The sequence below is a fragment of the Sabethes cyaneus genome, chromosome 2 (assembly GCF_943734655.1).
Source record: "Sabethes cyaneus chromosome 2, idSabCyanKW18_F2, whole genome shotgun sequence".
NCBI lineage: Eukaryota > Metazoa > Arthropoda > Insecta > Diptera > Culicidae > Sabethes > Sabethes cyaneus.
In genome coordinates, this window is record NC_071354.1 from 111,110,913 (window position 1) to 111,120,805 (window position 9,893).

At 45.1% G+C, this 9,893-nt stretch overlaps 1 protein-coding gene across 1 annotated transcript; it reads right to left on the minus strand.

The window, feature by feature from the left end:
* Window positions 1–851: 851 nt before the first annotated feature.
* LOC128735870 (uncharacterized) lies at window positions 852–6,182 on the minus strand. The gene has a single exon (XM_053830354.1). It carries the CDS (start codon window positions 6,180–6,182, stop codon window positions 852–854), a length of 5,331 nt encoding a protein of 1,776 aa, XP_053686329.1.
* Window positions 6,183–9,893: the final 3,711 nt, after the last annotated feature.

Sequence of the window (9,893 nt, forward strand, 5' to 3'; positions counted from 1 at the left end):
AAAAGTTTTCTTTTTTATTTAATTCCAGATGTTGGTCCCTGGTCCTGACCAACACGCAGTGAGACCGAAAGATGGAAAGTGGACTGTATCAATAATTTGGCGGTTCCTGCCAATGGATGGTCGACGCCACGACCGACGGTAGTGTCTGATCCGATTCTGTTCGGATCGATAGCCGCTGTGCCGCGGTGAATAATAAATTATGTACGCCACTTGTAGCTAATAACACTATTAACGTAAAAAACGCCGTTTATTTAAGAACTTGAATTGTATTTTAACTATTAAGGAATTTTAACTATTATTTATTAACGTAGGTATTTTAATTAGCTTGTAGGATTTTAATTAGCTTTAGGTATAAATTAGCTTGTAAGTATAAATTCTCCTGCGGACTCCTGGCGACCGCTTTGATCGGTAATCGAAATGAAACTGCCAGTGTTACTGATCCCAATGTAGGTCACTGGCGGGTAAATGAAGAATGCGATGATTTTTTATCCTGAGAGGATCTCCACGGCTCTCTTGGCTGCTATCAGTAGTTATCGATTGATCGATACGCCACCGATAGACCTGCGCTGATAACGGCTCACCACCACTTATCCACAGTGGCTTCGGTCGATGCCAATACGATGATGACGATGATATTAATCGGATATGTTTATCTGCTGCAGCTGCCGGAACCGTGTACTGCTCGCTTTCGGATAGTAGAAATTTAGTGGACTGCTTGCTTTCGGATAGTAGCCAGGGATGAAGCGTGGGGTGGGTTCTGTTGATATCCAACATCCTCACCCACCCAGAAATAACTGGATTTCTGAAAATAAATAAGAAAAGCTCCTCCTCGACTGGGACGGGATGGATGGTTAAGAGACTCGGTTCGCTCGATCAGTCCCTTCGTCGTTTTCGGCGAACTCTGCTGTTGGCAAGATGCATATTTTTTCCACAGGCCGTGTTAGAGTGCCTGCTGCGGTTCTCAACGTAACTACGCGTACTGTCCCATCTTGTCCTGGATGAACCTCTTGAATCCTGCCCATCTTCCAACGTAGAGGGGGTGAATTGTCGTCCTTGACGACTACTAGTCTACCAACTTCAACAGTAACGGGTGGACGCCAACGTTTAACTCTCGCCTGCAGTTGGGATAAATATTCCGTTCTCCATCTTGTCCAAAAGCATTGGAGATTTTTCTGTACTAGTTGCCACTGTTTCAGACGGTTTGTCGGGATATCCTGGTAATTGTAATCCGGAAGTGCTCGAAGTGAGGAGCCAACCAGAAAGTGTCCTGGTGTTAACGGCTGTAAATCACCTGGATCTTCAGAGATAGACGTGATTGGTCGGGAGTTTAGACATCCCTCAACTTGAACGAGCAACGTGCTCATATCCTCCAGTGTGGCTGGATTCTCACCAAGGACTCTCAGGATGTGATGCTTGGCTGAACGAACCGCAGCCTCCCAAAGCCCACCGAAGTGCGGCCCACTGGGGGGGCTGAAATGCCATTGAATTCCCTCTTCCGCACAGTAGTGTGATACCTTGTCGTGATGATCTCTGCTCCTCAACAGTTGCATCAGCTCTTGGAGTTTATTTTTCGCCCCGACAAAATTTGTGCCATTGTCGGAATACAAATCCGAGCATAATCCCCTTCGTGATACAAACCGGCGCAGGGCTTGCAAAAACCTCTCCGTCGATAAATCCGACACCAGCTCCATGTGAACTGCCTTCGTGCAGAAGCACACAAAAATAGAAACGTAAGCCTTCACTGCTGGGCGTCTCGGGATTAAACGTAAGTACACTGGGCCAAAATAATCTACACCAGTTTGTGAAAACGGGCGGGTTACATTTACTCGTGCTGCTGGAAGATCGCCCATGAATTGTTGTACTGTGGTTGGCCTTGCTCGAAAACACCGCTGACACTTATGAACAGTTCGCCTAGCTGCATCCCTGCCTCGTAATGGCCAAAAGCGTAGTCTCACTACACTTAGAAGCAATTGGGGTCCTGCGTGCAGCATTCGTTCGTGGTAGTGCAGAAAAATTAATTTCGTTAGATGATGGCGTGCTGGTAACACCATAGGATGTTTTCTATCCAAAGATTCCTGAGCATTCTGGAGTCGACCACCAACTCTCATGAGATCGTCTTGAGAAATTTTGGGATTAAACCAACGCAGTGGAGACTGCCTTGAGACTGTTTCGTTTTTCGAAAGCGCGTCCCATTCCTTAGGAAAAGATTCCCTTTGAACTCGCCTAATAAGTAATTGCTCTGACTCCTGCAGCTCTTTTGTAGTAAGAAAATCAGATAATCGTTTTTCCCCATTTTTGCGAAGCAATTTTATAACTCGCAGTAAGATTGCCGTAGATCTTATTAGTTTTGGAAATGAAGAAAATTTGCCAAGATACCAATCAGTAAATTCTGCCGTGTGAGAAGATGTAGCGGCCGCTGTTCTGTGTCGTCTTTCCTCCTCCCCTTCGCAACCAACTCCATTGGTTGCGGTTTTTGGCCAACGATCACGGGTTTCAGTTAGCCATGATGGTCCATGCCACCAAAAATCATTATGAATAAAGTCCTGTGGGTTTACACCTCTCGAGATCAAATCTGCTGGATTTTGAGATCCGGGAACGTGCCTCCATGTGTTGACCGTCGTAAGTGTTTGAATTTTAGCCACCCTGTTTGCAATAAACGTACTCCATGTTGAGGGAATTGCTTGGATCCAGCGCAGCACACATGTCGAATCGGTCCAAAAGAATGTTGGTACCTCCATTTTCACTGACTGCTTAACTTTAGTGTACAGCTTAGCGACCAGCTCTGCCCCACAGAGCTCTAACCTCGGTATTGTTTGACATTTTAACGGTGCAACCTTAGACCTTGATGTTAGTAATTGAACAGACACGTTGCCATTAAAGTCCAGACTCCGAATATATACAAGGCCCCCATATGCCTTCTCCGAGGCATCGCAGAAGCAGTGAATTTCCACCGTCACAGCTTCCGGAAGAATAATGCAACGTTTGATGCGAATCCCATTCAGCAAAGGTAATTGAGAGTAAAAGTTCCGCCAATTCTCACCCACCGTTTGAGGTAATGGTTTGTCCCAGTCTAATCTGCTTCCATCCTCGGATTGCAGTGTCCACAGTAGTTGCATAAAAATTTTAGCCGTCGTAATAACAGCTCCGATGAGGCCCAATGGATCAAAGAGCGTAGCTATGATAGAAAGTATGCGACGTTTACTAAGCGTTTCGTACGTTTCCAGTGGTGGAATGTTGAACTGAAACTTAAAAACGTCTGTGTTTGGCATCCAGGTTAATCCCAGCGTTTTTATGGCTGGATCTGGATCTAAATTAATTCCACCGACATCAATCGCCAGATTCTCGCTCGGAATACCTCGTAACACCTCTGCGCAGTTCGATGCCCACTTGCGCAATCGAAATCCACCACTATTCATAAATTCATCCAGTTGCAATCTCAGCTGTAGAGCTTCTGCACTGTCGTTAGATCCTGTGATGACATCATCCATATATGTGTCTTCGGTGATGGCCCTTGCTGCCAAAGCAAAATGTTCCCCTTCATCTAATGCCAGCTGCTGCAAGACGCGTGTCGCAAGAAACGGAGCGGGTTTAGTACCGTACGTCACTGTATTTAGTTCGTAGGTCGCCACCTGCTCAGTAGGCGACGAGCGCCAAAGAATACACTGTAGCGGCCTATCGTTTGGGTCGATCACAATCTGCCGAAACATTTTTTCAACGTCGGCTACCAGCATAATTTGCTTGGTCCTACAGCGTAATATAATTGACCGTAACTCCTCCTGGATCACCGGTCCCGTCAACAACACGTCGTTCAGCGAAATTCCCGTTGATGTCTTACAAGACGCGTCGAAGACAACGCGCACCTTTGTGGTCGTACTGGCCTCCTTAACAACCGGATGATGCGGTAAGTAGCATCGGCCTACTACTGCTCGTTGGTCTTCCTCAACCAAGCGCATATGCCCCAAATCTAGATATTCGCTCATGAACGCCTTATACTGGTCAAGCAAGCCTGAGTTCCTTGCCAACCTCCTTTCCGTTGCGTGGAGACGTCGTAGTGCAATGTTTTTCGACTCGCCCAACCGCGATATGGCCCCCTCGGCCATAGGTAATGCAACAGTGTATCGTCCATCAGGTCCCCGTTGTACGGTTTGCGTAAACAATTTCTCACACCGCTCTTCCTCCGGTGAATAAGATTTTTGGATATCGACCTCTTCGCATGCCCAAAATCTAGCAACCAATTCATCCAACCTGTCCTCGGTCATATGACAGCTGATATGAGGTGATTGCTTATGAGATGATAATCCGCCGCAGACCACCCATCCGAATACCGACTCGTTAAGCGATGGCCTCTGCTCTCCCAAAATGAGCTTCCGACCAGACACGAAGAAATCAAAAAATGCTTCGATACCAAGTACTATGTCTACTCCCATAGACACCGAGAATGAAGGGTCAGCCAACTGGATGTCGTTTGGTATGGTCCATCCTTTCGTATTAATTGAAGTTGTCGGTAAATGAACTGTCACCTTGGGTAAAACCAGAAAGTTCAATTCCCGTGAAAACCTTGATACTCTAGAGCGTATTGTAGCTTGAACCCGTTGTTTAACCCTTGCAGATGCCTGTCCTATACCAAGGACTGAAATGTGTACCTTTTGCCGATCCACCTTTAATCGTTGGCTCAAATGCTCCGAAATGAAATTGCTTTCAGAGCCCGAGTCGAGAAGCGCGCGAGCTGGTATTTGATTTCCCTCATCATCCTCGACGAGAACCACAGCAGTGGCCAATAAGACTTGCGATGTGAGCTGCATAGCGGAATTCGAGACCGATATGTTGGTAGCCGCCAGGTTATCAACGTGTGATGAATTTGATGACGTCGGTAGATGATAAATTGAGGTCGCACCGGAGTTTTCACCGCTAGCAGGTGGCGGCCTAGGTCTACTATCCCTTTCCTGCTTAAAGCATACCATCGTGTGGTGACGTGCCTTGCATATTCGACAAGAATATTTAGCCTGGCAATCCTTTGCCTGGTGACCCAGTCTAAAGCAATTACGACAGAGAGTGTGAGTACGAACGAAAGCATCACGCTCCGTTAAGGACATCCGTTGGAATTTTCCGCATTGAAATAGAAAATGATTTGCCGAACACGCCATGCAGCGTCCCCCAGACGATTGCACCGTGTTATAGCTAGTTTTTACCGCCGAAACTTTCTGCTTTTGCGGTAGTGGTTGGTATTGCACCCTTGCTTCCATCGCCCTTGATGGTAAGCATTCCAGAACTTGGATCCGTCGATGGAGAAATTCCAATAACTCCTTAACCGTATCAGTTTCCTGTGTAGACGAAAACTCTTCCCAACTTCTGCGAGTTGACGGATCCAATCGCATTGTGAGGAAATTCGTAAGAAGAAGATCCTTATAATCACCCGGCTGCACTATCTGATCCAGAGTCTGCACGACTCTCTCGAAACTCTCCAGTAGAGAATGAAGCTCATTGGCGGATTCCTTTAAAACGGTTGGCAACTGGAACAACGACTGAACCTGTCGCTTTTTCAATTGCTTGCTGTTGTCATACCTTTTGAGCAACGTATTCCATGCGATTGTGTAGTTTGCTCGCGTTATTTGCAGCGGGTCGATTAAACTCTTTGGCTCACCCTGAAGGCAGCCCTTGAGGTAGTGAAACTTTTCAACATCCGGGAGTTCTGCCTTGAAATGGATGAGAGATGTGAAAAGATCACGAAAACTTAGCCACTCATCGATGTTCCCGTCAAACGACTGCAGCTTTATTTGCGGAAGGCGAACATGATCGAGCGAACCTTGCATCGAAATATCACCCCCGCGGATGGATTGTTCCAACGTCGGAGAGGGTTGTTGTTGCTTTACCCATTCCAGAAGAAACGCCTTGGCACGATAGTAGGAATTACTAAACTCTCGTCTCTCCTTATCATAGGCAGCCTCGCTATCGGCTGGTAAATCATCGTGTGCCTTGACGTCGACGAGGGTTTCTCCGAACCTTTCCCACAGTTCGTCGAGTTTTTGTAGACGTATTTCAACCTCCGACGTTGTACTTCGCTCTGGGAAATGGTCTACAAATTCCACTATATCACCAAAGGATGTTTGAATGCCCTTCAAGCGTGTTGTCAACACCTTCAGTGACGGTGTCTTCTTAGTAGATGATGCGGCAGCAGGCGCCATGGTAAACGTTTATTATAGACGAAGAGAGTAATGTGTGTAGTATTCCGCGGACCAATCCTAGCTTCGCCAGGCATATACTAATGTGTATTTTACCTGACAGAAAAATTAGCTGCACTCCAAACAATAGAAAAATTGGCCGGCAGTCCACAGCATATAATAATGCTGACACGAAGTACTCTCAGTATTTGAATGAAAACGGGAAATCGAGGTACGGGAGCAAGACTGTAGTATCACTTGTAATCCGGGCCACTTCTGGCCGTTTACTGTTGAATCTCACCTTGAGAAACAACCAGATGCACCAATGCCACAAAATTGTTCGAAAATCAGCGAAAATATCGCTCGTAGAAATTTGTACCCCACTAGTAGCCTCAGTGGGTGATTAACGTTGATGATGAAATACAGGTGCACGTTCGAGGAGGATAATTTATTAAAATAGTGAAGAATCTGAGCCTAGCTTCGGCTAACATATACCAGTCACTGGTCACTAACCTGGAAAACCTTTAACGGCGCTTCCTCCTCTCGTAACGTGATCTGAGATAGTAGTTCCTGATTAGGAACGGATCGAAGAAAGATGTTCACAGTAGTAAACGGCAATCCTTAATTGGTAATCCTGAGTTTCGTTCCGATCAACGGCAAGGGTCCCTTTAGCATTCACCGATGTCCTAGGTGTTTGGATCCAATAGTGTCGCTCGATGTCACACGATGTCGATGCAATGATGTTCGAAAAGGCGTGTCAGTATTGCATAAATTGCCCGCTTCGGCTGGACATATAGTAGTGGATCAACTCACCTGAGAAAAATCCCTCGGCGCCAATGTCCAGCTCGATTGCAATGGTGGATGGTAAGCGTGGATAACTTTAGTGATGGCGGAACAACCTTTGTTCCCCAATAGAACAATTAGTCCACAGAATGGCGTCCCGTAAATGATGCGTCTATAGAATTGCACCCCGTGCAATGGCGGTTGGTGGCGTCACCTTTGATGGGCCGGATCAATCCTTTTGATCCGGCTCGAAGGACCACTATGTTGGTCCCTGGTCCTGACCAACACGCAGTGAGACCGAAAGATGGAAAGTGGACTGTATCAATAATTTGGCGGTTCCTGCCAATGGATGGTCGACGCCACGACCGACGGTAGTGTCTGATCCGATTCTGTTCGGATCGATAGCCGCTGTGCCGCGGTGAATAATAAATTATGTACGCCACTTGTAGCTAATAACACTATTAACGTAAAAAACGCCGTTTATTTAAGAACTTGAATTGTATTTTAACTATTAAGGAATTTTAACTATTATTTATTAACGTAGGTATTTTAATTAGCTTGTAGGATTTTAATTAGCTTTAGGTATAAATTAGCTTGTAAGTATAAATTCTCCTGCGGACTCCTGGCGACCGCTTTGATCGGTAATCGAAATGAAACTGCCAGTGTTACTGATCCCAATGTAGGTCACTGGCGGGTAAATGAAGAATGCGATGATTTTTTATCCTGAGAGGATCTCCACGGCTCTCTTGGCTGCTATCAGTAGTTATCGATTGATCGATACGCCACCGATAGACCTGCGCTGATAACGGCTCACCACCACTTATCCACAGTGGCTTCGGTCGATGCCAATACGATGATGACGATGATATTAATCGGATATGTTTATCTGCTGCAGCTGCCGGAACCGTGTACTGCTTGCTTTCGGATAGTAGAAATTTAGTGGACTGCTTGCTTTCGGATAGTAGCCAGGGATGAAGCGTGGGGTGGGTTCTGTTGATATCCAACACCAGATATATAGGGGAAAGACGTTTACAGTGAGACACTTTTTTCCAAAAATTTTATTTTTTTTTGATAATAGCTACCAACTCTTCAATCCATTTGAAAGGTTGTTCTAGTTGTCTGGAATAAAGTATCAGACGTTTTAGTTATAAGCTAAATTAGTTACAACAACAAATGTGAAGGTGTAATTTTGTCTCACTGTTAACCAAAAGGTGGGAACAGTGAGGTAATGAGTGTTGCATACTGAGACAGCTGTTTGAAATCAATTTAAATCATATTTTTAGGTAAAAAGGAATAGGTTACAGGTCGTACACTTTATTGTGTCTATAAAGTATACATTATTGTTGGGTATGATTGAAAATTCCGATTATTTTCACTTATACATTGATACTCATATAAAGGACAAATCCTGGACATCTGACTTTCAACTTACACTTCAGAATTCATTCACAATAAATCCCCATGGATTGATTTGCAATCGAACAAAAAAAATTGGCATGGCGAAAGCTATGTCTCAGCGTCACCCACGTCTCACCGTTGCCAATAGGAATATTTTATGAAAAACTAGCAGACCCGGCAAACTTCGTACTGCCACAAATTGTACTAAATGGAAAAATCAAAGCCTTGGTGCTACATTTCGCATTCTTGACTTGACTTACTGTTTTCTGTTTGAACGATTTCGATTTCGGCAATTGTAGTGCAGGACGATTGCGGGGCTGGTGCTCCGATTTTATTGCCTTTTATAGCCTCTCTTAGTCAAGATTCGAATACGCAACGGCTGATTTGTGAGGTGTCGTACGCACCTCGATGCCAACTGGGAGATTTTTTTATCTAACTGTTATAAATTGTAAATTTTGGATGTACTCAAGGCTGTTAGAGTCAATAGGATCGTAGCAACTGGCCGTGCAATTGTCCTGTACTATATCAGCTGGCTGTAGACCATGTCACAACGCTCCGCATCATATTGGAGCAAACTAATGAATTTCGGGACTCTCTTTTGCTGCTGTTTGTTGACTTCGAAAAGGCGTTCTACCGACTCAACCACGAAAACATCTGGGGCGCACTTAGGCATGGAGGAGTTCCAGATAAGCTAGTCCATCTCATCGAGGCTCAGTACGAGACGTTCTCGTGCGAGGTTTTGAATGGCGGCGTCTTGTCCGACCCCATAAGGGTTTTTTTCCTCGTATTGGGGACTTACCACCGCGACCATTACCCCATAAGGGTTACTGCTGGCGTGAAACTATGGTATAGTGAGATCCATTCGTCTTTTTAAAGGGGGGGGGGGGTATTTTTTCTATGGTGAATTAGAACCTTTGCTTTCTTTAAGGAGAGATCCCTTACAGCGGTGGACTGGGAGCCAAAGGGCCCACCGGGCCTTTGAGATTAGGGGCCCCAGTTTGCAAATATTTTCATGATACTAAATTAACATAAAAAACAACATCTACTCAAAAGACATCAGCGTTACAAGGACAGTAAATCGAATGAATATGGGCTCTATTTTGTAAGTCATGTCGTGCAACTCGATTCGACTCAGGAATTGTCGAGTGTCGAGTACGGGGAGAACGAGCAGTATAACGGCTCGATGCACGATCGAAACAAAACAAACTCAGTCGTTATTAGGACCGAGTCACCAGCTTTTAGCGTATGCGTCATATTCACGGTATTTTAGTTTGGACGCATTTTTCTTCGACCCAATCTTCGCTACTTTGAATTTTAGTTTGTTCAGCCATCACCACAAATGTTGTTCTATCGACAATATCCATTTCATAGTCAAAGCAGACGAACTAACTATATTTGCTAAAGATTGTGCCTGTGTGTTGCTCTGTTCATAATATCCTGTAGCGGTATGTTGAACAGCCCACATGAGGGACCATCACGTTCATAAAGTCCCCTGTGAGGTTAGAATGGCCATGATTTTACGGTCGATGGTATCATACGCAACTTTGAAATCAA